The sequence below is a fragment of the Pygoscelis adeliae genome, unplaced genomic scaffold, assembly GCF_000699105.1.
Source record: "Pygoscelis adeliae isolate BGI_AS28 unplaced genomic scaffold, ASM69910v1 Scaffold166, whole genome shotgun sequence".
Taxonomy (NCBI): Eukaryota; Metazoa; Chordata; class Aves; order Sphenisciformes; family Spheniscidae; genus Pygoscelis; species Pygoscelis adeliae.
Window position 1 is genome coordinate 2,795,547 of NW_008825156.1, and position 15,122 is coordinate 2,810,668.

The 15,122-nt window shown below is 40.1% G+C and overlaps 1 protein-coding gene across 1 annotated transcript in view; it reads left to right on the top strand.

The window, feature by feature from the left end:
• Nucleotides 1–15,122, top strand: part of PTPN5 (protein tyrosine phosphatase, non-receptor type 5 (striatum-enriched)) — a 38,439-nt gene that overhangs the window by 20,941 nt on the left and 2,376 nt on the right. Inside the window, exons 7-11 of the mRNA XM_009328538.1 lie at nucleotides 57–136; nucleotides 636–773; nucleotides 4,725–4,835; nucleotides 9,651–9,811; nucleotides 13,497–13,610. Coding sequence (XP_009326813.1) covers nucleotides 57–136; nucleotides 636–773; nucleotides 4,725–4,835; nucleotides 9,651–9,811; nucleotides 13,497–13,610 — 604 coding nt within the window. The remainder of the gene's footprint in view (nucleotides 1–56; nucleotides 137–635; nucleotides 774–4,724; nucleotides 4,836–9,650; nucleotides 9,812–13,496; nucleotides 13,611–15,122) is intronic.

Below are 15,122 nucleotides of genomic sequence, written 5' to 3' on the forward strand. Positions count from 1 at the left end.
TCTTTCCCTCCTCTGAGCAACTGATAAACTATTACTTATCTCTTTACACCTTTCAGATCCTCACAGCAGAGTGTGCCTTACCTCAGCTGATGAGGACGACCCCCTTAGTTCTTACATCAATGCTAACTACATCAGGGTAAGAGCTCAATAGTCCAATGTGTCTGCCTAGCCTCTATCAGCCACTGTTAATGTAAACAGAATTGCAACATCCACTGGCTTTTAAAGGCATCCTAGCTGAACTGATTGCTCTTCTCTCCTGCTTATATTAACTGAAAACCAAATCTCAAAGTGCAACTGTACAGGTTCAGACCAGACAAAAACACACTTCCGCACTTCTTGATGCAAATTGCTTGTCAGCTGGCCTGACCAAGGCACTGGATAATAAGCCTGAATAAGGCTCTTGACCTAGCCAGAGTCACCTCAAGGCTGTTGGACACTCATTGCTGGAATTATGTGAGTCCATATTGTGCCTTTGCTCTATGTACACCTGTGCAGGAGAGAGATAAGAGAGGGTAAGAACTGATGCCGTGGAGTCACCATTCCAACCAGTGGTAGCTCTCTGTTTTAAAGACTGAACCTTCAAGGTTGTGGTGGTCATCCCTGTTAAAACTGATCTCTTGTTGTTTCGTTGGCAGGGCTATGGAGGAGAGGAAAAGGTATATATTGCTACTCAGGGACCGATAGTTAATACTGTCAGTGATTTCTGGAGAATGGTGTGGCAGGAGCATTCTCCCATCATTGTCATGATTACCAATATAGAAGAGATGAATGAGGTAATGGTGTTACATATAGTCTATATTTTTATCTGTACTCTAGCTGATATTTTCGGCATAGATGCTAAGCCAGCAAACAGAAGTTGGTTCAGTGGCCTAGGCAATCAGAGCCAGCATTAAATTCTTCAGGCTCAGAGAAGATGTGGGCTTCTCTTTCAGTTCAGTTTACTGTAAGTTTTGTTTTGCTGTCTGACTTAGCCTACTGCTGGTTTGGCCTTTTTTCCTCTCCCAGCTGACCTGAAACCTCTCCAAACCCAGCTCTATTTGCAGACACTCTTTAAAGTTCTCTCTAAAGGAATCAAAAACAACAGTACCCCATAACTACTAAGGTTGAATATCTTTAATCAACAGAGTTGGTGCTGGTTTATCTTGCATTTATTATGATTCAGTGTCTATATCCACATTTCACTGAGGCTGTCCCTGACTTATGAAAGATGCTAGTTATAATAATCAACAACTAGAGCTGACTTGGATATGGAGGACCTTTTCCTGAATGCGTCTAGGAAATGCTTTTGAAATATTGAAATTAAGATGCTGAAATTTTCTGTTCAGCACCTACTTCCAGAAATTAAATTGTCATGGTGTTTCTGCTAATCCACCTAATGTGATTTTTGTTTGCAGTTTAAATTACTGCTGCCCTCCAGCTATTCATTACTTACCTGCTAAAATATTTGCCCCATAGCAGACTTGCAAGAACCATGTGCCTGGGCTTCAGTTCACAGACAGGTTGCTGGGCTTAGGTCTGCCTTTATTGGCAGTGTAAGATGTGAGAAAGTGGTCTGGGCATGTGCTGGGCTCTGCATCCCACCTCACCACTGGCAGCAAGGTGTAGTGGAGAGATCCAAATGGTGTTTCTTAAGCTGCAGCAGCAGTAGTATTTGTCAAAGCTTGTCCCTGAGAACCCATTAGTAATTTAGGTGAGAGAATTTCCTTTGGCAAAGAGGCTTTAGACACTTAGAAGCCCAAGAATATGGGCATACCTCCGTCATACACACAGAGTTATAATGGCTTAACTACTAGCTGGAAGCTTAGTGCCCGTAATTATACATGTGCACAAACCTTTAGCTTTCCCCAGTTGTGAAGTAAATAAATTTAACCTTGGATTTTAGTGAAAAAAGACATGAACAAGACAGACACAGAATTGTCATGCTTTGCAAGTTAAAAATGGTCAGTTAATACAGCCAGCTGATTGGACGCATACTGTCAAGGCATTGCTGATGCAAAGTATGGTATGTTGCTGATCTAAATGTTTTGTTTGCACTAACATTTTAAACTCATATCTGCCTCTATCTGAGAGGCAGCACTGAAGTAGTAACTTGCTTGTTGATCAGAGTTGCTAGTTTATGGCAAATAAGATGTTAAAATGTCATGACATACTGTACCAGAATCATTTAAGGACTTTGGGGTTTAAAGAAGATGATGCAGAGGAAATATTGGTCCTGAATGACATATCTGGTGATAAGTTCTTCCACTATAGTTTTCGTAGCAAGATTGTATAACAGGAGTGTAAAATAACCTTTACATCTGAATTTCCTCTTATCCACACTGACCAACTATTTCACCCATCATATCAGTCCTGGGAAGCAGTGCACTGCAGTGCTGATGCACTATATAACTAACTGGAGCTTGCTACAGCCTATATATCATAACAGAGCTGCTGAGTCTTTTCTGATACCTTTTGCGTCAAAAATTAAATGGTGTCAGGAATCTCAGCCATAAATATAGGGTAAGTCCTTTCATGTAAATGTCTCCTACATTCATTCCCTTTCTTTCATAACACATATATTAATACATGAATAACAGGACTCAGAAGTACGCAGATTCAAAACCAAAACCTTTGTTTGGCAATGATGCTAATAACAGAGGCTTTGTGTTCCTCTTCAGTGCAATGACTTTGCTAATGTGAGTATTAAAAGCTCTGTATCTCAGCCCTCTGTCACATCTAATCTGAACTGACAGACAGCCCACAGAATGAGTGGGCAATCTTACTCCACTCCTTTAAGCAGAGCAACGTCTGTGCTATTGATAGCTGCTAGCGCTCTTGACAATTTTTACAATGGATTCTGCAGTTTAAGAGGAGAGGAATTAAAAATGCAATCTGCGTAAATAATTTTACAGAGACACAGTGGGCCACATTCCCAGTGGGTTATTAACTGATGCACTATGCAGATGGAACAACAATGATTCTCCCACACAAAAATTTTGACTCAGTAACTTTGCAAGATACTTTTCCGTTGTTAGTCTTTCTCCTGAAGTGAAATTATTTTTGGTGAGGGAGAGCAAAACGATTTAACTTACTTCCTTCAAGACTGTGTACAGCTATGTAAAAGAGGAAGCTTACAAGCATCATCTTTAACTGGGTTTGTCCAATAGCAGATTTGTGTTCTCCTGTGATAATGAGATTGCTTCTTCCATTATCACAAGGGAGCCTTTTTCTCAGACCCTGCCTTGTTCATGTCATTCTTTGTCCATGAACTAGTTCCTGCACCATGTTCAAGTGCTTGTCTCTTCCTTTGCGTATTGATTAAAGAGAAACCGCATACCAAAAAAACAGTCTTTTTCAGTCCTCCTTCCAGGATAGGAGTGCTTACAAATTCTCACCTACTCGTGTCTAGTGTATCAATACCACAATGTAGATTTGCAAATGGGCTATAGTTTCCCCTTCTCTAATTGTCAGGTTGTGCTGGCTGCATCTCTGACTGTTTTTTGGCAAAATCAATTGTAGTAGTCTAATAGCTCTCACAGCTATTGCTTCCTTTTAGTTCCTTAGCTTTGAAAGATTCTCCTTTTTTTTTTTTTTGTCCATTTAAAGTGGATTTTGGTACATAATCTAATTCCCAGACATCCCCAGTCATGTTCTTTTGTACAAAAACCTATGCAAATGATCATCTTATAAAGGATCAATGCTCTCTGAATATAAAAGATAGAAAAGATGTATTTTGTGTTTCCATATCAGTGCATACACACCACAGAAATATTGTTAACTAGTGTATATGATACTAATCATTATTATCTTAAGAAGAGGATTAATCTAAAAACACAGGCACATGGCCAGTGGCGTTTCTAATGAACCTTCAAAATGCCATGTTCAAGTGCTTGTCTCTTCCTTTGCGTATTGATTAAAGAGAAACCGCATACCAAAAAAACAGTCTTTTTCAGTCCTCCTTCCAGGATAGGAGTGCTTACAAATTCTCACCTACTCGTGTCTAGTGTATCAATACCACAATGTAGATTTGCAAATGGGCTATAGTTTCCCCTTCTCTAATTGTCAGGTTGTGCTGGCTGCATCTCTGACTGTTTTTTGGCAAAATCAATTGTAGTAGTCTAATAGCTCTCACAGCTATTGCTTCTTTTTATTCCTTAGCTTTGAAAGATTCTCCTTTTTTTTTTTTTTGTCCATTTAAAGTGGATTTTGGTACATAATCTAATTCCCAGACATCCCCAGTCATGTTCTTTTGTACAAAAACCTATGCAAATGATCATCTTATAAAGGATCAATGCTCTCTGAATATAAAAGATAGAAAAGATGTATTTTGTGTTTCCATATCAGTGCATACACACCACAGAAATATTGTTAACTAGTGTATATGATACTAATCATTATTATCTTAAGAAGAGGATTAATCTAAAAACACAGGCACATGGCCAGTGGCGTTTCTAATGAACCTTCAAAATGCACATGAGTTACATAAAGATAAATAAGGATGTGTCTATTTAAAAGCATTGGTTAGTCATTACTTGATCTGTGCATTTTTAATCATGCAATCAGGCTATTATGCAGCAAAAATCACCTGAAATGTGGTCCCTGTTTAGAAAATGAAAACTTGTACTTATTATAGAAACAACGTTCATTCATATTCATCTGTGCATGTGCTATATCCAATTTCAGAGGAGTAAAAATGAACCTCCCTTGATATCTGCTTAACTAGATTTATTTTATATTGCACACAGAAATGCACAGAATATTGGCCAGAGGAACAGGTCACCTATGAAGGAATAGAAATCACAGTTAACCGAGTCATACAAGCAGACGATTACCGTTTAAGGCTCATCACCCTAAAGGTAAATCATTCCAATGTATTTACAGTAATTTAGCTGTCTTAACCCTTAAATGGAGATGCTCATGGAGAGTTGTGTAGAAATCTTCTGCACAGTGTACTGCTGTACAAATATCAATTTTCATTACTGAAGTCATTATAGCTTTGCCCAGTTCGCCAACATACAAAAATTACAGTAAAATAAGCAGTCAGAGATTTATACTGCATATGTACAATCTGAAAGCTACCAGGCCAATTGTAGTAGTACAGGGTTCACTCAGTGGAAAACAAACAGTGACTCATTCTGTGCCCACGTCTTCTGTGTTGACTGGTCATTTAGAGTGACATGTTAGCTCATGGATAGCTTCTTACCAGCCTTTGCAAGTCAGACGGACGGCACTTGTGGAATAACCCGCTAAATTCTGTGATGATGTTCTGTAGAATTCAAAGGCTTGTTTATTCTTTGGGCCATGGACTTAGGCAAAGGGTTACTGATTACTAACAGGGGACTTTTACCTGTATGGCATCTTACATATTTTGTAGTATGGGAAGACCCCTAAGAAATATTTAGGTTGTGCTTCTTGTCTTTTTATGATCATTATTAGGATGCTGTCAGACTGCTGGATACCCACCAGCTGTTTATACCCAAGATGACTTGTGCTACTAACAAGAAGTGGGGGAGCTGAGAACTGAGGAAAAGGCTTTTTAATTTTGCTTAACCTGTTTTCAGTTTCTCTTAGCAGTGGGACTACTGGTCTGCTTGGCACTTGTCAGTGGTGTGGTAGCACCGCTTCTGTTCACCATGGCTGAACCCCTTTTAATAGGTACCACGCTAATTTATTCTTTGAGCAATTTGGCTGACTTGACTTTGAAGATGCTTTAAGGGATCATTCCACTCCAAGACACTGAAGGTGTTGATGACCTTTAAAAACACTTTCACCACAGCATTCTCCATGCTTACATTTCTAAACATTAGTATCTTTCCAACTAACTGTATATGTAGTTTTACATACCAGTAACCATTCTATCATCTTGTGGATGGAGAGTTTAAACACAGGTTTAACTTTTTAAGTACGTAGATGCTACTTAGTCTAAAGTACCAGAGTCCTATTTTACAACTGTTTTCATTGCTAGGTTCTAGAATCTCAAGCTACGTGTTTTAATAAGAACAGTCTATTTACATAAACTTTATACATGTTTCATCTACCAGATCTACCCCTGACCTCAGTATAACACCACAATTTCTTTCCAAGCTGAAAAAACTCTCCTTTTATCTAGCCAGTTTCAAGTCTCTTCAGCCATATGCTAATAGGCAGAAAGCCAGCGTATGAAATCCCATGTCTGGATTGAGAGCGTGGAAAGTCTGTCACTCATGCTTTTGGCAAAGGCAGCAAGGAGAAAATCACGCTCCCTGACAAGTGGGAAGTAAAGAATATTTACAAATATGTTGCAGACTTGCAAAGGTCTTAAATACAATTTATCCAAAACACTACAGTGCAGCAGCAAGAATAATACACAGATTAATTCTGCTGGAATGCTGGTATCTAACAGAACCAGTCACTTTTTAGTTATGGTGACAAAACAAAATTTCCTCAATAAAAAAACTACACTGTCTGCCAGAAGAGTTTTTCATAATTGTTTTAAATTGTTAAATACAACATTTTAATATTAGTGAATACTGCAGGTTTTTTTTCCAGCTTGACATTAACTTTAGAGATCTAGGTTAAAATGTTCTTCTCTGCCTCCCCCCCAACAAAAACCCACTTTCCCTCTATATTTCTGGAAGGAAATTTGATTCTCTCCCTGGGGAAGGATCATTCAAATTCTTCTCAGGAAGGTTAACAGCCAGTTCCATTTTCAGTTGAGAATTGCAAGGGAGTGGCTTTTAATATTGATATTGCAGTAGCATATCCAAAAGACAGTCTCACTTTAACAGGTGTTGCGCAAAACAAAGAAACAATCCTGAAGAGCTTGTATACAACAATTCAAACGTAATAAGCCATGTTCCCATCTCACAAGTACCTTTCAAGCTAACACTCATCCCTGCAGAATGTTTTCCGTCATTTAATAGCAATCAGTGTTTTCCCAAATTCTCTTGTCCCTGCTCAGTTCTTCCTTAGGTGAAGCTCCCTGTGTTAGAGAAGGAGCTTCAGAATTTGGAGTCAGATATGAATATATCTTTTCTGTGTATATATAACAAAAAGGGACGGGGGGAAACCACCACCAGCAAACTGAAAGACAGATTATTTGTCAGGGCTGGCATATCCAGTATGTTCAGGCACTAACAGAAAGAAAAAAAGAATAGCTAGGATAGCAGAGTACAGCAAAGTCATAAGGAAAGAAGTATAGATACCACACATTTTTCCTAATCATAGCCAAGAAAGACAAGTGCTTTTCTATCACAAATGATACAAAAGCCTTTATTGGACATAAACATCTCTAAGGATGTAGTTCCTTTCCTATTCAAATGATCTGATCATTTTGATTATTTTCTTTAAGCTCATCCCAGTTTGTTTTTCAGTTAAACAGTGCTTTTGTTTTCAGTACTAGCGGGGCAGTGTCTCTTTCCTCCCACCCCCAAATGTCAGGAGGTGAACTGCTGAGTTCTAGAGCTGAAATAAAGATTCCATTTGTTAGGTTACCATTGCCTAGTGCTGTACATTTGTCATTTAATAGCAATAGTGGAGTAGCGGCTCCGGACCATACATACGTTAAATGACTTGGTAGTGAAAACTAGAGAAGTCATGAATGGACTCCTGTTTTCCCTTAAACAGGAGCACTCAGAAATATATGATACCACCACCAGCAATATATGATTACTGCATGTGTTACAGCGTGGACTGTCATACTCAGAATAGAGGACTGGATTTGGCAAGCTTTAGGAATTTAGAAAATGCTCAGGCAATAGGGCAAGGCTTGTTTTCCTTTCTCAAAGGAACCTGCCAGTGTCTAGCCACTGATTGATGATTTCAGCCTCAGCTACAGCGTACGTGATGGTAGACTTCAAACCATCAATTAAATCTTGCTTCCTCCTAGGTGTTCCCAAGTCTTCTCAGTCTCAAGGAAGCACCAATAGAGAGTATTTTGCTAAAGTCAAAGCAGAAATATACAGAACCACAGAAGTTGGGGTTCTCTAAGCAGAAGCATAAAACTGGTAACAGCGTAGACAAAACTAAAGACATCCAGAGTTCATCAGTAGAACTTCGGCTCTTTTCTGTTTCTGTCAAATGAGTGACTTTATGTAGTGATTCATGTTTTTCTTCAGATGACTTTTACCTTCTACTTTTCTCTCAGTGTTATTGACAACATTTTTATTATAATTTTTAACAGCCCACTTAAGAATCCAGTCTTCACAACTTCTGTGGCTCACACATAGTCACACATTCAAAAGCAACTGTGTATGTTCGTGTTTCAGAGCAGTGTTGAAATTTGATCGCATTTACGGTAGTGAGCTCAAGTACTATTCATGACAACTGTAGTTATGTTCTCTTAACCAGAATATCTTCTCACTAGGGTAAATAACGTAAAGCCAGGCTCTGTGCTATGATAGTAAGACTCTCTTTTCCTAAACTGAGCTAAATATACCTTTAAGGTTCCTACGTTCCTAAGCTGGAACAGCAAGTAAATAGAGTCTAGCCTCCCTTTGTCCAGCTCTCTTGTTCCTACCCTTGTGCCATCTCCCATGTGCCCAGACAAGCGTTTCTGTGACTGTGTGGTAAGCCAAAGGGGGAAACTGATCAATCCATCTGAAAATTAATCCAGCATGAGAAAGAAAAAAGATTTAACTAGATCACTTCTCCCATCTAGTTCACTGTGAAGCTATGCAAAAGCTTTGTCAACCAAAGAGAAGGATGGAAAGTGGCACAACCACAGAGCACTCTTAACATCCAGAGACTGACAGTCATAAGGACTTAGGAGTATAGATGACAGAAACTATTTCCAGATTTTTGTGCCTGGTTCTTTAGAAAGAGACAAATTTGTTCTCTTTTTCCTCCCCTCTTAAACTCAGCCAGCCATGTGTTGAAGGGAAGGTTGTGGAAGCTAACACTTCTGTTCCTGGACCTTTTGAAGACATTTGCTTAGCCCTATGCCAGCTGGCTTATGTAATGGCTGAAAGGTTCCCTATTTGGCACCTTTAGAAATCAGGCAGAAGGATGTCACTTTGAACACACAAAATCAGAAGCACGCAGTGCTACTTGGCACTCAGAAAAGGTAACAGCACATTTGCTATATTCGTAGCCATGCTGAGACATAGAGAGAATTGGAATTTGTGTGTCTCAAAAAGCCCTGGACTGCAGCTAGATACAATTCCCACCTTCCGTAGTGTCTCTGAATTTCTCACCACCTCTAAGAGAAGAGTAGAATTGACAGGAAACTGATATGAGTCTGTCTGTCAGAAGAGATAGAAAAATAAGCTCCCATCTCTCTCCCTCATCTATCTATCTAGCTATCAGAGACAAAGATACGGCTCCTGGCTCTCTGTCTGTCAAATACATTATGAAAGCAATTATGTCACAAGCATAGCTCTGGCTTTGCTGAATGAATCTGTCAAGAGGGAACAGACTGCCTGGAGTGTTTTGCACGCAGCTCTTGGCACTAAAAGAGCAGCATACTTGGGGGGGGGGGTGGGGTGTGTATTTTTTTTTAAGGCAGTTTACTGACTTGCAGACGTGATATTTGAAATCCAGATTTCTGTGCTGTGTGGCTTGCCATTTGGATCTCCTGTTCCATTTAGCATTGATTTACTCATCTCATTCTTAAAGGGAAGGCCCTTTCAATATCAATTTACAACCAGAAGTTCTTTTAAAACTTTGTGATGTTTGTCTTTACCGGATTGCAGAAAGGAGAAGAAGTCAGAAACCTGAAACATTACTGGTACACGTCTTGGCCAGACCAGAAGACACCAGATCAAGCCCCCCCTCTGTTACAGCTAGTACTGGAAGTGGAAGAGGCAATGCAGAGTGCAGAAGAGAAGAATGCCCCAGTGATTGTTCACTGCAGGTAAATAAATGTTGTATCTGACTTCTAAGGGCTTCTTTGCATACAGTGGCATAGTGCAGATACTGTCATATTGGCCATCATTTAGACATGAGGGAGATCTTGCCCAACTGCTTCTGAAATATGCTTGGAACTTCTAAAATTTAATGACAGTAATTTTCCGTTACCAAGTGTTGCATTCAGATACAGGCTGAGCTGAACACAGAAGCTGGTGGTGGCACAGTTACAAGTAAGAACAGTCTCATTTTATTTGCCTTACCAGTAATATATGCCTTTAATGATCTTAAAAGGGCCAGGTTACCAAAGATTAACATACTGTGAGTGAAATTAAGTAGGAGACACATGCAAGCAGAAAAATGAGAACATTCAACTTTAAGCCTCAAAACCCCCTGTTTTATAGATTCCTTCTTCGATTTAAAAAAATCCTCATTAGGCCAAAGACAATAATTTAAGTGTAATACATAAAACAAATGAAACGGTGGCAAAGCTGATTGCAGCAAGTACTATTCAACAGACAGGAAATGTATGCAATTGATAGTAAAACTGAAATATCCATGAAAAGCCACTGGCAAAGATGAAAACTTATATGGAAGAAGCAAAATCTTTACAGTGGTTTGAAGCCTGATGAGAAAATTGTAATTATCAATCACAGAGCAGAAAAAATAAATGAAGATAGATACTTCTCTTCTGTCTTCAGAAAGAAGTAAGATGATGTACTTATCACTTGTAGACATGATGAATGTCTAACTAGGGAATGTGATAAGCAACAACTACTAACCATTATTAAATCAGCTATACTGGATGATTTTCACCCAAGAGTGTTTTAAAAAAATGGTCCACAGTCTCTAAACCATTAAAGTTTAGTATAGCTGAGTTCTAGTTCTTGGAAAATTTGAGAAGTTCCAGAGGTCTAAAAGCAAGTCCTGTTTTGCCAGTGTTTAGAAAGGTTAAATGTGATTACTGGAAAACTGCAAGTCAGTTCTCAAAACAATTATTCCAGGTAAATAGCAGAAAGTCTGATAAGCGATGCAGTAATCTTGCCAGGGTAATCTTCCATAATTTCAATAAAATACATTGTTCCAAATTGATCTTTGGGATTTTTGTAAGGAATTTTACCTAGTTTCGCATAACATTTTCTAGGAAATGGCAGATGGTTGCTATCCAGAAACCATAGTAAATGGGGTATTTCATACAATGGGAATGTTTTTAAAGAGACTCTTGGCATGAATGGTTGGTAGCCCAGTGTCATCAAAGATCCACCTATAAGCTAATACAGAGTAATCGCTGGTAAAATGTTCGTATGATGCCACACATCCAGTTTTTCTGCCTGTGTTTTAAAACAGATTTTGACAAATTGGGGATCGTTCAGAGAAAAATAACAAATGGTTTGTAAAAAGGTCCCCTTTGCCCTTGGAAATCTGTGACTCTCTAAGAGCTCCTTGAAGTATTATGTATTTGCTGGAGGTAAAGATTCTGGTCACCATGTCACTCTTGCTTTGCATACTTGTTTTGTCCTCTTGTATGGTGTCATCCCCATGACACAGTAATAATTTTGGGGGAAATGGGATATTTTTACTTGAAATAACTACTAAGAGACGTGGTGATAGGATTATGAAGTATTTTGTGATAACTGTGGACCAGAGCTCTTTCAGATTATTCTTAGTTGCAGTCATTTTATCTGAAGAAGGAATTTAATATATTGCTTCTATTTGAGAGTGGTATATGCAGCAAGCCGTTAGCCAAGGCCTGTGTTACACTGAGTACTGTAGCTCCTTTGGCCTTTGTAGGAGATCCTCGGTAGAACATAATCACTGTGGTTTTGTCCTTCAGTGATGTAAAATAATGCACCTTTAAGAAAAAATAGATACAAACCTAATAATGAAGCTATTAGAATCATAGAATAGTTTGGGTTGGAAAGGGACCTTTAAAGGTCATCTAGTCCAACCCCCCCTGCAATGAGCAGGGACATCTTCAACTAGATCATGTTGCTCAGAGCCCTGTCCAGCCTGACCTTGAATGTTTCCAGGGGTGAGGCATCTGCCACCTCTCTGGGCAACCTCTTCAAGTGTTTCACCACCCTCAGCGTAAAACATTTCTTCCTTATATCTAGTCTATATCTACCCTCTTAGTTTAAAACCACTACCCCTTGTCCTATTGCAACAGGCCCTGCTAAAAAGTCTGTCCCCATCTTTCTTATAAGCCCCCTTTAAGTACTGATAGGCTGCAATAAGGTCTCCCCGGAGCCTTCTCTTCTCCAGGCTAAACAACCCCAACTCTCTCAGCCTGTCCTCATAGGAGAGGTGTTCCATCCCCCTGATCATTGTCGTGGCCCCATTCTTAAAATCAGTGTCATGTTAAAGGCAGACTAGCAGTCCTGTTAAGGTCCTGTGGATAATGCACCACTCTTGGGCAGTCTTGGAAGGATTATGACTTTGTCTCAGCCACTGAGACACCTGCAGCTTGTTCTGGGACAAGTGCTGTCTCAGTGCTGTTTGCTTTACATCTAAAAATGGGTGTTGCACCCATCTAAAAATGGGTGTTGTTCGCTCCATTTGCAAAACACTCTGAGGTCTATGGACAGGAAACAGTATACAAGCGCTGTGTACTGTAGCCTGTTTGGTTATGGCATAAATTGGAAGACAAAGGGCTTTTTTTTTTTTTTTTTAAACCATTGATGTACATCCACAGCAAAGAGTCCTCTGAAACCCTGAAATATTTGAAGTATTGATGAACAAACTAGATACAGTAAAGAAAACAGAGTCAGGGCATGAGATACAAAGAGTTTCAGGGACAAAAATTTTAAGTCAGGTAGGTACCTCCATCACAATTATTTGAAAACTGAAGTGAGTTCTTAGTGAGTAAGATCATCCCCCAAACTTCAGCAAATGGCATCACACTTACCATGTTGTTGTTAGCTCAAATTATTTAAGCAAGGGATTTGTTGGTTTCTTTTACTGTACCTGTGAATGAAAATAGCTTTCAAAGAAGCGATTAGGATTAAGAATCTCAAAGCAAAGGTTGCCTTCAAAGCAAGTCTAACTAAGAAATACTGTTTAACTGCTTATTTTCAATGGTTCAATGACATATCGGGTCAAACGGTACCCAACAGTCCATTTTTAGCACTGTATGTGCAATGTCCATCCTTTTGCTGCAAGTGGCTCACACTTAATTGTGTTGTCCTATTGAAGTTAGTATCTTTTCCTGTGGGGATAGGCAGCTCGAGGACAACCACCGAGCCTTGTGCCCTTGAGGCATGAGAAGGCACGTGGGCAGAGGATAAAGGAGGAAGTAATGAGCTGCTGAAAAGGAGTAAACAAGACAAAGGTCATGAAGGCATGTTGCATGATCAGGAAGAACCGGCCAATCCGCTAGAGCATAGACGCGCGTGAAGACAAGGCTGTAACCAATCTGCAAGCTGCAGATAGCACGTGAAACACTTCTGTTTGCTATAAAGAACGCCGATAAAGAGCAATAAAGGTCTTTGGTTGCTGCCTGCCAGAGTCCGTGCCGTTAATCCCCACATTTTCCTAGTTATGGCTTTATATTCGCAAGCACCCAGCTGGCAAAGGTTGGAGGGAGGAAAGGGATAATGGGGTTTGATTGCTGGTTTAATGACACTCATTTAATGAGAAAGTTCCAAAGCCATTCTAACATCTCCACTGCCTCTCTCTGCTTTTCCTTTCCTTAGTGCAGGCATCGGGAGGACTGGCTGCTTTATTGCAACTAGTGTCTGTTGTAAACAGCTGAAGAGCGAGGGCATAGTTGACATACTGCGGACAGCCTGCCAGTTACGGTTAGACAGGTAAGAAAGCCTGTTTCCTTTCCAGGAAAGAAAAAAAAAAGGTAATCTTTCCCAATTACTTAAGGAGAAACAAATGGGAACAGGGGAGGAACAAAGGCCAAGATAGAATATTCCTGGAAGGAAGTTGTCCTGTTCTAAGCAGTTCTGACTTGTAATGTTTGCCTGTTTGAGCAGTACATGAGCAGTAAACCTTAATGAACAGCCCTAGAACTGAGCTAGATTCACAGCCGGCATCAAAATCTGCACAGCTGTGCAGCTGCACAGCTCAGTGCAGCAAGGGATGACCTTTCACCAGCTGAGAGTTGGCGCCATGTTCGTACAGAAGCAAAGGCTCAAAGGTCTGCTGTACTTAAGTTCAGAGCCACAGATCAGCACTTTGCTCCCAGGAGTAAAGAAAACTGGCCTTGCATAGTTGGAGCTGTGAGCACAGTTGGGAGGGCATGGCTGCTTGGGACTTTGTGGGGAGAGGGAGAGTATGCACAGTCTGGAGTGTTTGCAGACATATGAAAAGAGCTGTGAAAATCTCCAGAAATTCGATGGTTTCTAGTTAAGCATTTCTTAACACACCACCTTGAGTTTGACTATGAAGTAAACAGACTTGAATTTTGTACCAGAGATGTTATTTTTCCTCTCCCACTGGTTTCAAGTGCCATCAAAACATGTCTCAGTGCTCTCTCTAATGATAATGATAAATGTAGTCGGGGGAAGAGATGTCACGAAAAACATACCAAAGATTTTTCTGAGGAAAAAAAAGAACCTCAACCCCACGCTGAACTTTATTTCAGAGGAGAAATTATGCTCAGTGGGAGGCAGAAAATGAAATGCTTGCTGCCCTGCTGAGGCTCTGATAGACAGGGACCTGCAGGGGCTTGGAGGTTTGGCTATTTCAGTGGATTTCAGGCCAGACAAGGAAAGGCTTCTTGAGGAAAAAGAAAACCAGAATATGAGTAGTGAGTGCTGATTATCCATGGCCCGGTGAAATACCTGGCTGGATCTGAAATATCTTGTCTCTGTGACTAATGTTACACAGGAAAATAGCCATACAAGTGCAGGTTGAAGACACCTGCTTACAAATGTGCTTGATACAGAAGGCCAATTAAAAATACTAGCTTTGCAGGGAGAGGGGAACTAGCAGCCATTTGCAGAGGCTGGAGAAGGACAATCACACTTAAAGGATGCCATGGAGGAAAAGGAAGCCTGCAGGGACCTCTGTAGCTGCCATGTACCTCTCAGGGGTGGGATGGGATAGGAAAAGGCCATTTAAATGTCATGGGAGAAAATTCTCAAGATGGAAAGCAGTCAAATCACCGTCCTTGATACAGAGCATGGTTTCTTCAAGGAGTGAAAAATGGGTCTCGGAGTCTCTTGGAAGTCATGCTGCCATCCACTAAACCCCCACAAAAGCTCCATGTGACTTCAAAAGCAGCATGAGAGGATGAGACAGTGTCCAAGCAGCTATAGAAAGGAAGACCCTCTCTGTCTCCTCCTCCTGTCTGGTGATTACTGGCTAAA